Here is a 21,993-nt window from a genome sequence, read left to right on the forward strand (position 1 = left end):
CAGTAATTCATGTACACGGTGTGCTTCACTGAACCCTTACCACGTAGACTATCTCCAATTTTGCTATCATAAATAACACCAGGGGATTATCTTTGTGTACAGATTTTGTTTGCGTTTGGGATTACTTCCTCAGGATAGGATCCCATAAGTGGGCACAACATGATACAGACTTTGGAGCCCAAATGTCATAGGTTTGAATCCCATTCCCCTTAATGCCTGTGTGACCTTGAGCTAATTACTTAACCTCTCTGGGCCATTAATTCTGCATCCTTAAGACATGATAGTAATAAAGCTAACCTCATAGAGTTATGAGCATTAAATGAGTTAACATCGAGAAATATCTGACACAAAGGAAGGGCTACATGAGTGCTAAAATGTAAATAAAAGAATGCGAGCATTTTTAAGGCTCTTGAGAGACACTGTCTTCATAAACAACGATGTACGCTCCAACAGGAGGCTAGTGCTCTGAGTCTTAGCGAAGTTGTTTGGCATAGGCCCCAAGATAAAATCTTTAATATGGGGGCCAAGGACCGAGTGACCAAGGACCAGGGACAATGGTTTTAGAAATATGTTTACACCAACTTGCCCTTAACATGGAGAAAATCCACCAGGCTGGGGTGGTAGTGGGGACACTGAGTCACAGGACACCTGTATTGGGTTTACCCATTCTTGGCCTCAAGAGCTGAATTCACCAAGTCCTATAACCTTTCTGCCTCGGGCTTTTGGGGAGGAGTGGGCTGGAGGGGGTAAGGGCTCCTCCTCTGATCCGAAGGAACCCACAGCCTTGGGCTCCGTGGTCTCCCTGACTTTCACTGCTCCTTCAGCAGGACCTTACAACATCCTTCAGCTGTCATGATGGCGACGATGTGCTGGTGACAATGGTGAAGGTGCTGGTGACGGCTGCTCTTATGCGCTGCTGGAAACTGGGCTTAAATATTCTCCACTGTGTCTAAGTGAACTGTCTGTGATGATGGAAAAAGTCTATATGTGTGCTGTCTCATACGGTAGCCACTAGCCCCCTAGAGGTATCAAGTACTTGAAATGTGGCTAATGAGACTGAGAAACTAAATTTTAATTAATTAAATGAATTAATTTAAATAGCCACACATGTCCAGTGGCTCCTGTCTTGGACAGCAAAAACTCTAATATGCCTTATGTTCACTGGGTCCTCATTACAATCCTAAGAAATAGTAATATCCCCATTTTATGCACAAAGAAACAGGCTTAATGGTGCTAATTCACTCATATAAGAGACTATCTGACTTCTAGATCCATGCTTTTAGCTGCATTATTCTTCCCGGCATGTGAACCCCAGTATCTAATTCTGGTGGGGGCAGGACATGCACTTTCTCCAGACTCGGGGGTGGGTGATGTCCTGACTTCTCAACCCCTACACCCCAGCACCTGCTGGTTGCTGAGATGAGAGTAGGTCTAGACAAAGCGGCTCAGGCAGCAGCAAGAAAACCACTCCCAATCCTGGTCTCTCGGGAGCTGCGTTTTCAGTCACACGGTCCCTCCTCTCTGGGTGTCTGCCTCTGTTCAGATCCCACTGGAAGGTACCGCGGCCAGAGCCATGTGGAATGTTTTCCTTGGCTGATGGCAACATGTTTTCACACTTTGCTGTGGGAAAGTTAAGTCAGGGAGTTCAGTCACCGGGGAGCATTTTGGACAGGTGAGACACTTCAACGGGTCGCCCCTGGCTGCCAACACTGGAACCCTTCAACCCTGTCACCCGGGTGGCTTCCTTCCACTGTTTTCCTTTGTCTGAAGGTTTGTGCGGGCAGCAGGTCAACAGTTTGCAGAATCTGCCTCAGGGGAAAAATGGTGTTGGGAGTCCTAACCTTGCATTTCTATGGTTTTACTAACTGCCTTTGGAAATTCTTTTCCCATTTGTTTTCTGAAGTAGTTGGCTATTAGCAGGGGTTTATTAAAGGGAGACCTAAAACATACAACCCAAGGTTCACCTGACGCATAAATGTTTCAGGATGATGTTCAGTACTTTTGATGATTTCTGACTAGTTACTTCTTTTAACTTTTTCTCTTCACCTCAAGATTTTAGTGTGAGATGTCATTATAGTTCTCTAGAACCCTAAACACCATTGTTCTGGAAAACAAAGGCTTAAGAAAGGCTTTAGAAAGAGCTCCCTCTTTTCAGACTATAACCTTGGGCTCCTGTGGGTTTTTCTTGACATGACTGACGTGGCCTCACCTCAAAGTATGTCCGTTTTATGGACTAGAATGAGTGTGTTATTCCCCAAAGCTGGGGCAGTTCTTAAGAGCGGGGCCAGAATGTTCGGCTTTCTCGGCACAGACTCAGAGTTTCTGGTCCAGTGGGAGTTAATGAATTAGAACATTCTTCTAGGTTCTGTAAATACCCAAAGGTACAAGGCATGGTCCTGCCCTCACTGAGCTTGCAAGCTCACTGGCAGCAGTGAGCAAAGTAGGCTGGTGTGAGTGGAACAGAGGGGGCCACAGGGTGACCGGGGACCAACGTCCACCTCTGGAGAGGTGGCAGCTGGAGGGGGCAGACCACATTCCAGAAAAGGGGAACACCTGCTTGGAGGTATAAAACCTGACTTCCAAAATGCGGACGGCTGATGGAAACCACCCAAGAACAACGCAGCTCATTACCTACAACCACATGAAACTGCCTGTGGGCTGAATACCACCCTTGGGCCCCCAAGATCCAGTGGGGACACTGAGGTAAAGAGATGCTAAAGGCTTGCCTGGCCTCGCCTCCCCTAGACGGCTGGCTTCTCCAAGCTGCAGGTGTCTCTGTGGCTTCTCTAGGCCCGGCACTGGGCAACAGGAAGAGTCTGTGCTCAGGGCAGGGAGCTTGGGAATGACCCTGAACTTCCTCTGGAGGGAGGTTTACCTGCAGGGGAAGGGCGCCAACACCTTTCCTGGAAACAGGAGTTCAGCTGTTTGAGGTGAACTTTGTGGGGCTGAGGCAGAGCGCCCTCAGGGCAGCAGCTGAGAACGTGGGTTTGGGGGCTGGAATGGATGGAAGCAAACCCCAGCTCTGCCACTTACTGGCTCTGGGACTCTGGGCAAGTCACCTCACGTCTCTGTGCCACAGCTTTCTCGTTTTCACTAGAAGGGCAAAGATCCCTACTTGAGAGGGGAGCTGTGAGGGCTGTGTGAGCCACTGTACGTGGAGTGCTGGGAGCCCTGCCTGGCACATGGTGACAGCTTTTCCTGACAGCTTACTGCTAATAATAGTAATATTTACAGTGTGAGTGGGAGAGGCAGCCAGCCATCATGATGAACAACAAGTAATGGTGTGTAAATGGGATGGACAATTACCTCCCTGATACAAGAGCAAGGCTTGGGGCCCAGACTGAGGAGGACAAGAGAGCCACCCACCCCACCAGAAATCTTCCACCTGCTAATGGGCCTCGGCCACAGGGAAGGTTATTGCTTTGGGTCATCTGCTGACCCAGGCTCCAGGCTGCCTGCTCTCAAAAGTTTACAACAGCCCCTGATCCTGAAGTGGAAAAACTGAGCTTCTGACAAGCTTGGGATCAGAACTCCCCTCTCTCTCCAAAGAGGATCCTCCCAGCGCAGAGCACGGGGCAGCCTGAGGTCCCAGCACCGGGCGCTGCTGGAGGGGAGAAGGCCTCCCACTGCGAGGCTTCCTGAGATCTGGGCCGAGAGGCAACACCTCCTTCAGAACTGTTGTTTTTCCCCCATGGCCAGGCTACTAACAGCACTAGTCCCATCATACCCCCAGAGGCTCCGGTGTGTATTTTGGTAAGAATGATAATCATGAACGACAGTGACAATTAGCATCATTGTGCTCTGTGTTTACCGGGTGGGGAGGGCTCTGAGCTCTGCAGACGTGACCTGGGGCCTCACACTGTCCTCCCGGGAGGAAGGTGGCCAGTGAGCCTCTCCAGGTGAGGCTCAGAGGCCCCCCGGGGGTCCTGACCAGGCTCACACAGCTGCCCCTCAGGAACAGGAAAGCCCTACGCACCACGGCTTACGGTGGCAGGCTCTCCCATCCCGCCTCTCCTGGGCTAGTCATCTGATACCCTTCAGCATCACCGCTAAGAACTCAGCTTTGGGGGCCAGTCTGGGTCTGATGTGAGTGCTGCTGTGTGATCCGGGCACAAGCTCTCTGTGCCTGCTTCGTGGGGTCATTATGAGGGTTCCATGACTTAACACGTAGATCCTGCCTGGCATGAAGCAAAGCTCAATTAATGTTAGCTTTTATTAACATTTAGTATTATTTACCGGTATTGTGAGTTTGGACCATATGAAACTGCTGACTTTCAACCACTTTCAAATGGCAACTTCATATAGACGGGTGGTTCTTTAAAATATTCCCTCACCTCGGGGGACATTTGGCAGTGTCTGGAGACACTGTTGACTGTCATGACTGTGGGGGGGTGGTGGTGGTGGTGATACTGGCACCTAGTGGGTAGAGGCCAAGGATGCTAACCTCCTTCCGTACACAGGCGTCAGCAAAGGGTCATCCAGCCCCAAATGTCAACAGAGCCCCGGCTAAGTATAGTGCCCCTAATAATGTTCCACTATGTTCAGATTATTTTTCTTTTTTGAATTAAAAAAATTTTTTTTTGTTGAAGTATAGTTGATTTACAATGTTGTGTTAATTTCTGGGGTACAGCAAGGTGATTCAGTTATCTATATATATATTCTTTTTCATATTCTTTTCTCTTATGGTTAATTACAAGACACACCTAGAGATGGTCACACTAAGTGAAGTAAGGCAGAAGGAGAAAGACAAATATCATATGAGATCACTCACATGTGGAATCTAAAATATGAGACAAATGAACTTATTCACAAAACAGAAACAGGCTCACAGGCATAGAAAACAAACTTATGGTTATCAAAGGGGAAAGAGGATCGAGGAGGGATAACTTCAGAGTCTGGGATTAGCAGATACAAGCTACTATAAACAACAAGGTCCTATTGTATAGCCCAGATTAATTTTCTTAAAGCATCCCTTTCCCAAAAAAATGACACGGCTCCCATGCCTAGGGAATAAAGGCTCATTTCCAACAGGCTCTGGCCTCCAATTCATCTCCAGTCTTGTCTCCTCCCTGCTGTGGCCACATAGACCTGTAACAGCAGGTTCCCTGACACTGCAGGCCTGGAGTAACTGCTCTGCTCTCCCAGCCAGCCAAACCCTAACACCTGCTCCGGGGAGCTTTCCTCGCGTGCCTTTCTTGCCCAAACTGACCACTGCAATCACTGGTGGCTTTTAACTAATTGACTCCTGGGTCCTAGTCCTTGAGATTCCAATTTAGTGTGTTGGGGTTGGGGTGGGCTCAGCTATTATTTTATTTAATTAAAATAAATTTTTTGGGGGGGACAATTAGGTTTATTTATTTTTATTTATTTATGTATACCTATTTATTATTATTTTTTTGATGGAGGTACTGGGGATTGAACACAGGACTTCATGCATGCTAAGTGTGCACTCTACCACTGAGCTATACCCACCCCCCTTTTATTAAAAAGAAGCCCCGGGGGCTCAGGCTCGGCCTGCTGTGGAAACCGCCGTGCCCTGGCATGCATCTTTACTTCCCAGTTGTTTCGTCCTGTTACCACTTATGTACACCCACCTTTCGCATGCACTTCCTGCTTATTTTATTAGCTGTCCTGTAAAGATGCTGGAGAGCAGAGACCTCATGTTAGAGACTCAAAGGGATCCAACCTGGTACCTTGCCCTCCAGAAATTCTAAGTAGTGAGTTAAACTTGAATCCAGGAATTTTCAGACTTTGCTGAGCCCAGGAGTCACCTGAGATGCTTGTTAAAAATGCAGATCACAATTCGGGAGTTCAGGATTTGCAGACACTAACTACTATATGTAAAACAGATTAAACAACAAGGTCCTACTATACAGCACAGGGAACTATATTCAATACCCTATAATAGCTTATAATGAAAAAGAATATATATACACACACACACACACACATAACTGAATCACTGTGCTGTACACCAGAAACTAACACAATACTGTAAATCAACTATACTTTAATTAGAAAAAATGCAGATCCCCAGGCTTCAAACCCCAGGGGTTCTGCCTCAGTGGCTCTGAACTGGGACCTTGGAACATGGATTTTTAAGCAGCTGGCTTTGAAGCCCGTGGCCTCCAGCCTGCTGTTCCAGTCCTCTGAGCTGCCCAGCTCCAGGGCTCTCAGGGGCCTCTGGCACGATTTATGGAGGTAAATGCTCTTTTAATTGGTTGCTGGGACACCCGCAGCCCCAGGACCCCAGGACCCCAGGGGATACTTACACACATGCTGGCTTGTCCTCCTGCACCAAAAACCTGCAGGTTCCATGGAAGCAGAACTGACTGTGGGAATCTGGGCAGTCATTAAAATGGGACACCACAGCTGCAGCCACCGGCGGGTCTGTTGGGAAGAGAAAAGACATTTGGCTCAGATCCAAGGTGTAGTGAGACAGCTCACAGGCCCCCAGCCCACTGGAGAGGCAGCCTAGATGGCTGGGGTTTCTGGTCCCTACCTCCATCTCCTCCTCAGTGCTCACTAATTTTCTAATGGCCAGTCCAGGACCAGAGATGCCTGCACTGTGATCTTTCCAGTGGGACTTCATTTATTGACTTTTGTAGAAAACAAAACAATTTCTCTAGAAGACCCAGTGTAATTCAGGGGTACCAGAGCGGTTTCACTGTTTTAAGCCTATTACCTAGGAGCGACCTAATTTTACTTTTGCAGAGTGATAGTGATCATTTTTTGAAGACAGCCTTCATAAAAATCTGCTTTAAAGGCAGGAAATGGGAGAAAGGTACACAAGAGGACTACATAACCATTAAATTGATGTTGAGGAAGAATAATGATGCAAAAAGATGTCCATGATACATTACTGTAAGTGAACTAGCTCATTTCCAACGTGGTCTGTATAGTATCGCCCTATTTAAATGAACAGAAATTTAGACGTGAAGAAGTCTGGGAATGATACATGAAAATGGTAGCAGGACCTCTGGGGTGGTGGGATTATGTGTGACTGTGTCACAAAGATGATCTAATGCACAGAAGTCCATCTGGGGGCGGCACAGGCAGCACTTGGAAAGCCGAGACGGGGAGGGAGCGGCAACAGAGTCGGGGCCGCTCACAGCCCCGGCTCCTGAAACTCTCAAGAGCTTGGGGCATCACCAGACCTCTCAGGGTTTTCCTTCCTTGGCCAGCCAGGAGCACATGGACGGGAGTACTGACCAGCCCAAAGGGCATCACTTCGGATTGATTTTATTAGACTCCAACAGCCTTGTTTTGTCCAAATAACCCTTGAGACACAGTAGCTAGCTATTTCAAGATAGCATGACAAACGTTTCTGTTGCATCTTTCAAAGGGTCCTCTTATGTTTGCGTTTTGGGCATTTGGGGAGTGGGTCTTTCTCATGTATTTGTTGCTATTGTTGGTTTTGTTTTGTTTTGTTTTTTTAGTGGAAGTACTGGAGATTGAACGCAGGACCTTGTGCATGCTAAGTGTGTGCTCTACCACTGAGCTATATCCACCCCCTTCTCATGAAATTTTTTGGAAAAAAAAACCCAGCTTGGAGCTCTTCCTCTTTGAGTGAATTAAACCCCATTTCATATGGTGGGATTTTAGGCCACCACGAAATAGTAAACTCACACTGCTGTCTCTCTCTCCAGGAATCACTTCCAGAAGTGTCAAAATTGTAGAAGTCTCATTAATTCCAGTGGAAAAAGCAGAGGCTACAAATACAGCAGAATTCTTGCTGCTGAAGGCGAGAGAGCACCTAGAGGTCCCGAGCGTGGGCTTAGGCGGCCGAGAGCCACGGGTCTGGGTCCTGCCTCTGCCACCCGGATGAGGTGCTCGGGCTCCCTCCCAGCTCTGTGAGACGGGGAGCCCACTGCCTTCTGGGGGCTCTGAAGCTGAGTAAGGCCAAGCTTGTCAAGTACTGCACTCAACAAATTGTCTGGAACAGACTGCTCAGCTGTCAGGTCTTCTGTTATCATCCCACGATGCTAATGAATCCTGACATGTGACAAGACCACTCTGGTATATAATCTCTCCTCCCTCCATAAATTCAGTAGCATCAACTACAAGTCCAGGTGGGCCCTTTAGCCACTAAAGATGGTGACTTTCACACGTGAGGACAAGCAGAGAAGCCCAGAGCCAGGGGGGAGATGGTGACCCAGGGATCCTGGCCAGCCCTGCCCGTGGCTACAGACATCCCTGCCCAGCAGCAGCCTCCAGGCATGGGGCCCGGCTGCCTTGGCTGATTACAGTCACCTGTGAGTCCCAGGCCTGGGTGGTGGATGGGTGGCTTGGCCACTCGCTGACAGTGGACCCTGGGATGTTAAGTTGAGGCTGGAAGGTCTGCTGTAGTTCACATAACCGGCTCTGTGCTCATTAAACTCATCAAGGAGCAGATATGGAGGATGAAGGGGCTGGAGACTAGTGGATCTAAGTTGATTTAGACATTGAAAAAGGCTTCAAAAAAGTTCCACAAAAGGCCACTGAGACAACCGCCTCCCAGCGGCCAGGGGGAGTCCCTTGTCAGGGCTCAGAGCCAAGCTCCTCAAAGTGGGGTCTGTAGACCTGCAGCTCCACATCCCCGGGAGCTTGTCAGAAAGCCAAGTTCATGGGCCCTACCCCAGACTGCGGAATTAGGATCTCTGGGGTGGGGGCCGGGAATCTGTGTGCCAAGCCCTCCAGATGACTTTTAAAGTCAGGTTTTTTGACATGGAATTGATACATGGTACCGTTTTTCCTTCAGGTGATTCTGACATGCACTAACGTTTGAGAGACAGTCTTGGATCACAGGAAACAAAGGACAGTGACAAAAAGCCTCTCAGAAAAGTAAAATGGCAGGGATCCTTGCTGGAGCTGATCATCTTCCAGCTCCTCAAACTTCCGTGGGATACTGAAGCCTGAATCTGCAGAGGCTCTTTGTGGTAAAGGGTCAGGTCAGTAGAAATATATTTGAAGGAAAATGCTGGATCTGTCTTTGGGAATGTTACTCTCCAAAGCTGACGGGCGAGGGGGCAGACTCAATGCTACCATCTCATTTAACCTGTGTTTATGGATATTTTGCCTCATCTCATAAATGACTTGAGGAGGCTTTATAAAACTAGGTACCATGAAAAGGAGATACAAATAGGAAAAGTGTGTGTGTGTGTGTGTTGTGTGTGTGTGTGTGTGTAAGAGACACCGAGAGGGAGGGAGGGAGATGGGGGTGGGGGAAGAGGAAGGGGAGACACACAAGAAGGGAAAGAGGGAAGAAAAGAGGAAAGGAGGGAGAGACAGAGACACACAGAGGGAGAGAAAGAAAGATGAAGAGAGAGGGGCAGAGAAGGGGGAGCAGGGGCGAGAGGCAGAAACAGAGGCAGAGACAGGCAGTGAGAAAGGGAAGAACAGATCAAAGCAAAGGAATAGAAGGGCAGGGGTCGAAAAGAGCAAAGAAGTCAGGTCTCAGGTTAACATCCTAAGAAACACAGCAGAAAGTCACACGCATGTGCTAAGCTGCACGCCTCCCAGCCGTCTCAGTGCCGATGAGCACTGCTCATTACGTAGGACACCCATTTTTGCCAGTGCAGGGCAGGCTCAGCTTTGCTCGAGGCTATGGACCGAGAGCAACTTCTCTTCTGCAGCTGCTTTTGAAGGGGATTTCAAGTGTTGTGGTGGACAACATCCTCCACGAAGACAAGGCAGAAGCATCCGCCAATGTAAACTGTCTGTCCTTCAGCAGCTCACAAAGAACCAAAGAGCCCAGGCGACAAGGAATCTCCCTGCCGTGGTCACAGTGGTGGCCATTAACACCTGCTGGATTTGCTCCCTACAGTCAGAGAGCAGGGTGAGATGGGGAGGGAGGGATATGCTTAGAACACAGGCTCCTGGTCCTTCATAATCCCACCATTCTGACTCAACTCAAGGTGCTGAAGGGACCCAAGGAAGCTTGATGTTAGTTGATTGTCATGATCACTAAAAGACTTTATTTTTGAAACCTTTTTTCCTGATTACAAAAGTGATACATCACTGTGGCAACTTTTTGTAAATGCCAATGTAGAATAAAGAACATCTTAGGGAGAAAAAACCCAATCTTCCATCCACCACTTACAGAGGACCATGTAATTACTTGCTTTGTGTGTGTACACACACTCTGTCTCTCATGCACACTTTCTGTTTCTATTCTGTTACATGAACTTTTTCTCCTGATATAACCCCAAACATCTTTTTAGTGAGCATTCAGTTGAAGCCTCTGCACAGGGTGCCGTCCTAGACCCTAACTCTGAGCAGTTTAGTGTGTGTAATGTGAGAGTGGGTCCTATTTCCAATGGCTCATGTAGTGGCTTTGGGGGGATGTGATTTGCATGGGGGAAGTGGACGGGGAGGAGACTGCCCAAATGCCAGTCCCAAGGTGAGCCATGTTCTGGCCCTTGGTGCTCGCTGCAACCTCAGGGGGCAGGACGCCAGGCTCGTGGGCTGAGGTACCTAAAAGCCCCGCATGCTGGGGTGGGGAGAGCATAGCTCAGTGGTAGAGCGCATGCTTAGCACGCATGAGGTCCTGCGTTCAATCCCCAGTAATACCATTAAAAAAAAAAAAAAGCCGTGCATGTGAGTGTGATGCTTCCCACAGGTCAGGGAAAGAATCAGCAGAGAAAATCCCAGCACTGCTGCAGGGTCAGCCCACACGGACAAGATCGGTCCCACTGATGTCCTTCTGACGTGATGTTCCCAGAAGCGAGGTTCCGGAGGAAAGGGACTCTAGGCCAGGCTGGGAGGGGAGAAGAGGGTCACCACTTTCTGAGTTCGTGTTATGTGCTGAGTCCTGTCCTTATATCCAGGCAGGGCATGTGGTCCCAAGAGGAGAATTTGCTAGTAACTTAAATAGCAATGAGCTTTATAAGGAAACCCAACTTCCAGCATCTTCTCAGAGACTGAGTCTTCCAGCCTCTCTCTGTCTCTTTTCCCTTCCTCCTTCTCTCTCCACATCCCCCTACCCAATTCTCCCTCAATTCTTCCTCTACTCTTTTCCTTTCTTAATTTTTCTTTCTGAGAACTCAAGGAAATATCAAGTGAAGGAAGGAAAAGTCTAGATACTTAAAATGGAAAAAAACCCCCAAAAACCCTCACTCAGAAAAGGAAGGCAGTGAAGGCCAACAGGGAAACTCCAAGGAGGCCCCTCGAAGCTGCGGAAGAGTGACTGTCTCCTCCCCCCGCACACCCCCCAACCCGCAGCCCCAAACCTGCCCCCCTCGCCTCCAGGCGCTGAGTCCGATTAGCACTCGGGCTGATTGGAAAATCAAATGCTCTGGTTTGCAGAACAGACCTCATACCAAGCCCATCCGCAGCTGGGGTTTCAAAGCTGCTCAGTTCCCATTGCTCTGAAATTTATGAGAGGCCATTCCAGCTTGTTAACCAAACGCCTATCTTGCAGACACCACTGTTCTCCCGAGGAGCTGTGAAAGCTTTGCCCAGAGATCACAAACCCACTAATAGGGCCTGGAGCCTCGCCCCACTCGCAGGAAGAGGGTCTGGAATAGCAATCGAGGGGCACGGAAACCACGGATTCAATTCACAGGAGGGGTCTCTTGGTTCAGAAGGGCCAGGAGGCAGCCATCTGGACAGCGCCTTCCAACAGCCCTGCTCCCCGGGGAGTGGCGTCCACACCACCAAGGACAATCAGCCCCCTTTAAAAGCAGCCCTAATTGGACCCTCTGCTGGGCTGGTCGCAGAGAGCCGGCTGCTCATCCTTTTCTCCAGATGTCAGAAGTTGCGAATGTGTCAGCCCATGGTGAAGCTTACATCATTTACAGTCATTTTATTACTTCCTCTAATGTCATGGTTAACTTTCTGACAATTTAAGAACGGCACATGGCTTTTTAGCAGGAACTTTCAGCCAGGTTTCTGACCTGCTGTCTTTTCTCTTCAGACACGACAATGGGAAAGATGACTAATGCTTCTGGAATGTCTAGGAGAAAAGGCAGTAGATGAATTTAATGAAGATGGGAGCTGGAAAGCAGTCACAGTGAAGTTAGGGGAGTGTGTGGACCTGAGTGCATCTGAGATCTGCACTCTGATGCTCCCAGGTGCCAAGGGCCAAGCTGGAGTCACAAACTCTTCTGGGTTCAGTTCTGGGATGGAGAAGGCTTGCTTTAGGCCGCCAGTGGGCCCATTTTATAGGGAAGGAACCCCAGGCTTACGTAAGGCAATGCATGAACCTGTAAAATTCGCCAGCATGTTAAGAATAAGCTGGTACAGAGGCTTATATCTGGGTGACGGAAGTGCTAATCCAGGGCTTAGAGAAAGTGATGATACAGAGTTCAGGCATTTCTCCAGGTAGAAATTGGGGAGCAGGGGCTCTGGCCCCCCTGGGCATTTGGAAGCTAAGAATAAGAACTCTTAGAAGTTTTACAAACGATCCTGAGGAAGAGCGTTGTCAGTGCCGAGTGTAGCAATGGAGGGGACCTTCACCACACAGAGGAACGCCCCATCTAGGAAGGTAATCGGCAAGCACGTGTCCTGAGGCTGCGTGAGGGGGCAGAGCAAGGGGGCAGCTTTCAAGGGAGCAGCGGAAAGTCAGCAGAGGAGAGAAGAGGAAGCTCAGCTACATTCATAAGGGCAGGAAAATACAGCTTATTCTTAAGGGCTACCGACCTATCAAGGGGAGCTCAACTCGGCTGCATTTGGGATGCATGTGTGGGTGGTGGTGGGATGAGCTGGATGTAATCACGCAACTTATTCACTAAGAAAACCAAAAACAGTGAACACTTTAAAAAATATATATAAAATACAAAAGCTGATATAAAGCAATTTGGAAGCACTTTGGCTTCGCAGTACCATCATTTAACACTGATGAGGTGGTGGGGGTGGGGTGGGGAGGGTAACACCATTTTGGTCATTACCATCCGCCACCCCAAGATTCTCAGTTTCCTAAGACTAAATCGTACACTTAAAGATACATGTTTTTCCTATAACACAATCCGTGAACACAGATTTATTAAATTTTTAAGGAATCATTTCCAACACTGGCTAATTTTGACCCTATTCGATTTTCACCTTTCCCTGATTTTAAACAGGCTTTAGACCTTACCCGTCCCTCCACTCCCACTTAAAAGCATGGATCCCATATTAGCTCCCTAAACCTCAAACCACCCTGTAGGGTGAGCATTACTACTCTCTTTCAGATAAGGAAAGGAAACGAAAGCTTAGATAACCTCGCCAATGGACATGTTGCGAGAAAGTGCCAGAGCTGGAATTTTATCTCAGTTCTCTCTGATTTTAAGAAATCAAGGAACTGCAGAAAATTAGAAGACTCCATACATCCGGGAGGACAAATGCTGGTAAGGCACATAATCAAAATCTACAAATCATGTGGCCGTGAGGAAGGGGAACACTTAGCATGTTAGGCAGTTAGGAAACTTGATTACTTTCTAGTAATCAGAAAGGGGTGCTTTTAGGAGAAGCAAGAGGAAGTATTACTTTATCTGGGGGCGGCGTGGGGAACTTAAATACATATGGAACTTATTCTTCCCACAAGGGAGCAGTGGCTGAAAAACATAGATGCAAAAGAGATTTCTATCTACCCACAGATGATGGTTAATTGAGGAAATCGGGTGGCGGCTGGTCCACAGGGCGGTCCCAAGTGGCCTCACACAGTCCGCCCTCTCCAGAGCCCCAACCTCTGGGCTACGTGGGGCTTATGCCCAAGAGACCAGGAGCTTCTGGCTCAGAGCAGGGATAAAATGGGATCTGAATTGCTTTTGTAGCTTTAAACAAGATGCTGTGGGGAACCTAAAGGGACATCTGAGCTAATTGAATCCCCTCTGAGCATTGTAATACCCAAGGGGGAACCAGATATGATGGAATCTAATTCAAAGAAAGGTCTTGGTGAAGAAGCAGACAATATATTTCCTACTTTTCTACAAAGATAATGATTTTTAATAACACAGCACCGATGTGTATACGTGTCTGTGTGCATGTGGGAGAGGACAACAGATACACATTCACCGGTGGTATCCGACCTCAGTGGGGTTCATCCTATTTGTGCGCATTTCTAGGGCAAAGGCAGAATCTGTGTTACTTTTGGTAACTTTTTCTAATCCAACAGAAGAGAATCAGATAACATGAACATAAGAACACTTTGTTAGGTTCATATCCCATCTAAAGTACTGGGGCTTAGAGTTTTTAACCCAATGTGGGTTTTCTGAGGTTTGGTCTATGATGCTGACACTGATGACTATTATCATTGGTAGGAGCTACTATTAATAAACTGTCTACTACATGTAAGAACCAGGGCCAGCATCTTACACAGAGACTTCTGTTTAATCCTCACAAAAATCCTGTGAGGTACTCATTACCATTGCAGTCTTAATGGGGGAAGAAAGCGAAGCCGAGGGAGGTGAAGGTTGTTTAATGTTGCAAAGTTAGCAAATGGCAGAGATGAAACCAGAACTCGTGGTTGGAAGTCTCTAAAGCTCTTGCTCTTTTTAATATACCACATTGTCACTTTGTCACCTTAGAGTGTGTGTGTGTGTGTGTGTGTGTGTGAGAGAGAGAGAGAGAGAGAGAGAGAGAGAGAGAGAGAGAGGGAGAGAATGAGATGTGGGTTAAGTCCTTATGGGCACCTTCCTTCGTTAAGACAACCCTTTCATTTGAAGAGTAAACAAATCAGGAATTACCATGAAATTCTCAGGGCTATTTTAGAATTAAAAGAGCTAAAATCCCAAGGCAAAATGGCTCTAATTAGCAAAGAAGCTTTAAGAATAGAAAGTAAATGCTCAGTGAAATCATGTGAAGTGTGAGCTAAAACCAGGGTGTCTGCGGACATCTAAAGATATGTGGCAAACGGATTTCACCTTTTTTGGCCTCTTACCTGTGTCCAGCTTCCACGAGTTACCACCACCTCCTCCCACAAAGTGCACGAGGAAGGGAGAGGTATGTGTGAGACGCCCCCAGTAGCCCCCAAACTGCACTTTAAATTCAGGAAGGATTAAAATGAGATGGAAATAGAAGGGAAATGCACCAGACATGGAAGATTACGCCCCCCTCCCCCCGAGCTCTTTCTTCTCCTCACAACCCCATTCTCCAGCCCCCTGGTTGCTCCTTCTCTCCCTTCCTAGGTCTTAGTGATGTTAAGCAAAAAACCAGTTAAGAAAATTGCAGGTCATGATTTTGCTTTGAAGACTGAAGGCCACACCTCCCCCTCTCTCTTACTATTTAATCATTTGATTTCAAAGAGACAGACCATTTCTTTCTTTCATATCTTCAAACCAGAAAGCCCCTTATTCTAATTACATCCTCTTGGGTATCAACCAGCATTTTGAAAATACTTCACTTCAAATTTCCATGTATAAAGTCAACAAGGATATCTGTGTTTGGCTCTCATCTGTGGCTTTGAATCAAAACGTGAACGGCTCTGGGAACTGGAGCTGGGTCCTGCTGGACGGGGAATTCTGTTTTGGCTTTGTTCAGGGAACAGCCCCGTTGGAGCCTCAGGCTACCTAGCTTTGCAGTCTCTGTGTGTCTCTGTTCTCCTCTTTATTAATATCAAAATTGTTTGGAAAAGTGGTTGGCAGGAAACCCTCAATCCACCCTTAGGAAAAAAAAAATGCTTCCTCTTGTTGAGTCTTTGAACCATAATCCCTTCAAACCCTCCACAGCGAGTCCATGTAAGCACTACTGGGACAACTGTTTTTCTAGAACATTCTATGCCCTCAGAACTCTAGATAGATGCCTTCTTCATTTACAGTCTACAGATGCAATCTGGGTAGATGAAGGATACTCCTCATTTTAAGTGAGGAAACGGAAGCATCAAGAGGTAAATTTAAGGCAAAGCTCAAGAGCCTTAAAAATAGAGATGTGATTTTAGCAGCTGGGACTCTGTCCCATGACAAATATGTGATTCTTCCTTCTTTTTTTTTTTTTTAAATCCTTCCTTTTTTTTTTTTATTGAGTTATAGTCAGTTTACTATGTTGTGTCAATTTCTGGTGTACAGCACAATTTTTCATTCATACATGAATATACATGTATTAATTTTCATCTTCTTTTTCACCGTGAGCTACCACAAGATCTTCTATATATCTCCCTGTGCTGTACAGTATAAACTTGTTTATGTATTCGTTATATACCTGTCAGTATCTACAAATATGTGATCCTTCCTTTTCAACCTGGGTGTTACAGTGATGATTTTTGGTTGCCCTTAGAGAAAAGCCCTTTAATCAAGATTATAATTCCAGACAGAGAACACTGAGATGTTGAGAGAGGGGCGGGATTATGAGCAATCATTTTCTCTTTCATAATTTTCCAAATTTAATAAAATGAACACTTTAGAGTTTGAAAATAAAACGTTATTTAAAATTAAAACTCTACAACGTTAAAAAGATAAAGTTCAAACAGTTTCTGTTTTTTATTGTTTTACTCACAGATAAAACTGTAGTTTTGTGGAAGACTGGCCTTTAGGAACTTAGATTTGAATCTGCATGACATAAATCATGTTACTGCCTTGTGTTTTATCATTAAAAGGAAATAAGGAGGAGTGAGACACAAAATAAACGTTTAGAGAAGACAAAGGACGCTCAGATGAAAGATGTTTAGTAAAAGCTGACCTCAGGCTTGGCCTCTGGGCACAGAAACCTCACACGCTCTCCTATAAACAACAACGAAACCAAGAAAGAACATGACCTGTGTATCCACTCCACTTCCAACCCCTACACCCTGCCGTTTGTTTAACTGAAACCATTCTGTGAAGGATGAGTTCCTCCATACCTATGTTACTGTCCCTTCTGGGCACAGACTACATTTCCCAGCCTCCCTTGCAGGTAGATGTGACCATGTGACCAGGTTATGGCCAATGGATGTGAGCAGGAGTTGTATGCACCACTTTGGTCCATGAAAAACCTCTCCATGAGGTCTCTTTTCCTTTCCCTAGATGCTAACTAAATGGAGAGAATTCCTTCAAGGGCCTGGAGGTGGGAGGATGGAAGGAGCCTGGGTCCTTGGATAACTGCATGGAAAGAAGTCTGCAAGGCCAGGAACACCTGCACAGACTTTGACATAAGCAGGAAATAAACAGCATTCAGCGCTTATCTGAGACAGCAGGGAATGTTACTCAAATGCTAAGCCTGCGGTCTGAACAGTGTTCGGGGGTTAGTGAATTTCTGATGAGGGAGAAATCCTCTTAATAAATCATTTCCTTTTCCCCTCTTCTTCCCTAGTCCCTTCTGGGAACCTCACCCAAATACCAACATGCCTTCCACTTGGAATCTCAAGGCATCTGGCCCATATTGGAAGCCTCCAGTTTGAAACCCTTGCTTCTCAGCTTAAAGTATGTCCTGTCCATTCTCCAGCCTAGAGGGGTCAGGTCAACCCTCAGAAACCTCTACAGGGTTGGTAATAGTCTTTTGGGAGCCAGAAGTGACCTGTCCTTGCTCTGAATAACAAACGCTTATCATGAGATAAGCGTTTGTTACTGAGCAAAGGCTACTTCTTCAAGTGTACGTCTGAGAACACAACACAATATACAAAGCATTGTTGCCACAATTGGCAGTAGGCAGGGTCCAGCTGTTTTGATTGGAATGACACAGCTGATGGGAATTTATTAGGTTATCAAAACCCCTGGACAAAAAACCACCAAGGCAGGATAGCACAGTGTCTACCGTATCTCCAGTCTTCCTGATACAGAAGGTGGTGCCCTATAATTTCTCCAAACTGCCACATCTTGTATCTCACCAGCTGCAGGATCTTAAATCTCCGGAAAAAAAATATACGACCATCTGGCTCAGAGTATCTTGATAAGAGGTCGTCATTATCACTGGGGGCTTTCTGTCCAGCTTTTAGTTTTATTGGTAGGGTGTTACATTATATACTGACTTTTTATAACAGCCCCAGAAAGAGTTTTGTAATTTAAAAAGTAATACATGTTCATTTCAGAAATTTTAGGACATACAAAAATCCAAAGAAAATTACTTGCTATCACTGAGAAATAACCACTGCTTTTATAGAACATTTTACAAATGCTTATTATTTCTAGTAGCTTTCCTTTTTTTTGGTTGTTTTCCTTTGTATAAGAGATATGTTTCTTTGATTTCATTTCCCTTATAATGATTTAGAATATATGTATTCTTTTTACCTATTGATGGTTATCTTTAAATTAAGAAAATTTAACTTACTTTCTCTAACTGTCAACATTAAGAATGAAATCAAATATCACATTAGATAAGAAATGTAGTGTACTTTTATTTCTTCCTTCCTCTTGTCCCCAGTTACGTTACTATAATCTGATTCCATATCGCTTTTATATTATTTTTATATGTAACTTTTACTTTAATAATTAATTTTGACATCTTTACCAGTACAACTAAATCAACAACAGTGACTTGGACACATTATCATTGTTTTTTCTACATCACATCTTTCCCATTTTGGGACTTTTTATCTTGATACAGCTGTTATCAAGCTGCAGAAGGTCTGTGAACACTTCCCCAGTGTTCCTGTTAAACCCCACAGGCTAAGTGTAAACCAGCCACAGCAGAACTTTGTTCTTAAGAGGAGAAATGTTAGGGGATTCCAGAGACACAAAGGTCATTTTACCTCTGGATAGTGTCTGCAAGCCACATTGGTTCAGAAACAAAAGTCTTTTATTTTGATGAAATATTTCTTTCCCATCAAAGGCAAAAGAATAGAACCAACGCCCTAAAGGTCTTCCCAAATTCTTCCCTAATCTAGAAATGAAATATTACAGAGATGGAGGTGCTTAAATCTAACTTTCCAGCCAGCCCAGAGCCCCTCCCTCTATATGGTGTCCCTGGGGGGCACCTCGCCCGTGCTTGACTCTTCTTGAACACAGGAGCTCACTACCTGCCAAGGCAACGCATTCTATTCGGAGCGGCTGATTGCAAGGGGGGTTCTTCCTTAAACCAAGTTGACAAATGCCTCCCTGAAACCCCTCTCCTTATTGCTTTGACTCTATCCCTGGAAGCCACACAGAATGTCTCCCTCTTCTAGAAAATAGTCCTTTTGTGTATCTGCAGACAGTTTCCAAATCTCTGAGTCTTGGTGGTGATAAATGCCCAGCAACAGCCAGCCTCCAAGATGGCTCCCCATGAGCCCCAGCTCCTGGTATCCATGGCCTTGTGAATTCTCCTCCCACGCCGTCTCAGGGTTGGTCTGTATGATTGATAAAATATGGATGGTATGTGACTTCAGAGGCTAGGTCACAAAAGGCACTGTACCTTCTTCTTTGCTCTCTCTGATTATTTACCCTGGGGGGAAGCTAGCTGCCAGGACATCAGGACACGCAATGGAGAGGTCCATGTGGCAAGAAACAGGTTTCCAACCAAGGGTTGTGTGAATAAACCATTATCCAGCGCCAATCAAGCCTTCAGATGACAGTGCAGCTCCAGCTGACATGTTGACAGCAACCTCTGTAAGAGACCCTGAATCAGAACCTCCCAGCTAAGCTGCTTCTGAATTCCTGACTCTCAGAACCTGTGTGAGATAAATGTTTATTGATTTAAGCTGCTACGTTTTTGGGGTAATTTGTTACACAGCAATAGATAACTAATATACACTCCAATTCCTAAAAATGCTCTTTAAGTGAAAAAGTCTGTAAACTTTTAACCTCAGGGCCTTTTTTTAGTGTCCGTCTTAAAACAGTCCACTACAAGGTAACAGTGATAACCACAATGACAACTATAACAAAAACATTTACCAAATGCTTAAGGTGTTGGGCTCTGTGCTAGGAGTTTTATATGCATCATAGAATCTTTGATTCTAACCATTTTACAGATGAGGAATATAGGTTTAGAGAGATTTAGGGCCTTGCCCAAAGGCATAGAACAAGGAATAGACATAGGAGAAATCCAAAAAACAGGTAAGATGACCCCAGAGCCCACACCCTAAAGCTCTGGGCTATGGGAACAGAGTACAGTAGGAATCCATCGCCTATGATCTGGTTTCTACATCTAATAGAAGTGTAGAGATATACTTCTTTCTTAATATAAATATAATATATATTTTATTTTATATTATATAAATTTAATATATATAACTTAATTAATATAACTTAATTCTCCATTAATTTGCTGGCAGTTCTGGAATGCTGTTGGGTTATATAACCTGTGGTCAACTAAAGCCTCTAGCTTTTCTCCGCGTAAACTACTGTCAGACTCAGCCTCATATCCTTCCTAACTAAGTCACTATTCTTAACCTAAATACTGTTAAACGTATCACTGTTCAGTTTAACCTGACTGGTTGGCTTTGATCCATTGTTCTAGCTCAATACTCCCTGCCCCCCACTTTGAGTCTTTATTCTGACACTCAATGCTGCAGCTGTCATTCTGGGCTTGTTGCCTTTAAATTTGATAAATCTGTCTTATATGTCTTCTTTCAATTTGCTCATAAAATTCTCAACAGGAAAGGAGGACAAATCCTGCTGGCAAAGCCTAGAGGCCCCCGCTCAGGTCAATATGAACACATCAGTGAGAATTTTCTGGGGATACTCTGATTAAAAATTTCCTGCCCTTCCCAAACGTTTACAGGTGAACCTGTGTAGGGAATGCCTGGGGATCCATTCACTTAAGGAGGTCACTGTCATTGCTCCATCTCACTGACCAGCCACCCTTCTAACTCACATTTCCCCCTTTTGTCCTACTGAATACTTTGCTTTTGTCATGCGCCTTGCTGAAATCACACTGCATTATCTCGACAGCATTACCCCAGCAGCACTTTTCTCATCAATCCCACGGCGCTGAAAAGGAAATAAAGTTCATCCGCCATGACTCATTTATGATGGATTCTTTCAGGGGCCCAAGAATTCATTCTCTATCCCCCCGTAAGAGTTAGGTTGATTGAGTTTTTTAGGAATATCATTAAGTTTTACCATCTATAGTCTAAAGAATCTTAAGGTTTACACTTATTTCAAGGCAAAAACATCTTTGTCTTTTTTCACTCACTGAGCAGTTTTTACATTTGCTGCTACTGCTGAAAAATTACGGACAGGGATGGACAGATTTTTTGCTACAAGTTTCCTCAGTATACTGAGGTGTAATTCACCTGCACCCCTAAAAATACATTCATGTATGGCATGAGGTGGTCTCTTCCTAGGATCCTCATTTGCCTTTCTACTTCTTATTTGCCATGCTGGTTTTGTCTTCTCTAGTTTGAAAAGCTCTCTCCTTGACAGAAAATATGAAAACAGAATTATACTCAATAGTAGTTTTTTCCTGGTTCTGCACTAACCTGATTCCATCTGCCCCAAGGAATGGAGATATTCCTTCCTTTTTTACCTGTCTGTTCCCAAATATAGCTTTAAAAAAACACTTTTCTTGTCTCCCACCCAAGTACTAACCAGGCTCAACCCTGCTTAGCTTCCGAGATCAGATGAGATTGGGTGCATTCAGGGTGGTATGGCCATAGACAAGAAAGCCCTTTTCTTGTGTGACCAATAGCCATGTTGGCAAACCTCGGTGTCTCATGTCCTTCAGTTTTCCTGGCATTCTCATAAACACCTGCCAGCACCCAGAGTAACACCTGCCACCCAGGAGGCACCAATGTGCTTGCTTACTCAACAAAGTGCCATTCAGTACTGTTCTTTGTCATAACTCTGGGGACGTGTCTTTCTTTTGATCTTCTCTGCACACCTTATTAGATGGTACAGCAGAGAACTCCCTCTGCAGACGCACTGGGTCTTCTTAAAATATTTGTTCCTTGTCTTTCACATGCATCCTCTGACTATAAACTTGGAACCATTTTGAGCCTTCCAACCTCCCCAGGCCATATCCCTTTTCAGAATCCTACTCATGGGATCACATTTGGTTTTCCTCTGAAATTTCGTAGACCCTGCTTTTCTGAACTATGCCTAATGTTTCCTTCTTTCACTGTTTAAAGGTTTAAAATGACACATAGACATACCAACCTGTTATCCTTTCTGGTTAAGACTGCATTCAAAGAAGCAGGTGTCCCTGTTGTCTTCTCGACCTTCTGAGCGATACGACAGCCAACAGGCATGTAAAGAATTTTTCAGGCGT

The 21,993-nt window shown here is 45.5% G+C and overlaps 1 protein-coding gene across 1 annotated transcript in view; it reads right to left on the reverse strand.

Annotated features, from left to right (window-relative positions):
* The window catches only part of TGFA (transforming growth factor alpha), a 105,429-nt gene that overhangs the window by 13,053 nt on the left and 70,383 nt on the right, over positions 1–21,993 (reverse strand). Inside the window, exon 3 of the mRNA XM_032497764.1 lies at positions 6,273–6,390. Coding sequence (XP_032353655.1) covers positions 6,273–6,390 — 118 coding nt within the window. The remainder of the gene's footprint in view (positions 1–6,272; positions 6,391–21,993) is intronic.

Source organism: Camelus ferus, chromosome 15 (genome assembly GCF_009834535.1).
Source record: "Camelus ferus isolate YT-003-E chromosome 15, BCGSAC_Cfer_1.0, whole genome shotgun sequence".
Classification (NCBI taxonomy): Eukaryota; Metazoa; Chordata; class Mammalia; order Artiodactyla; family Camelidae; genus Camelus; species Camelus ferus.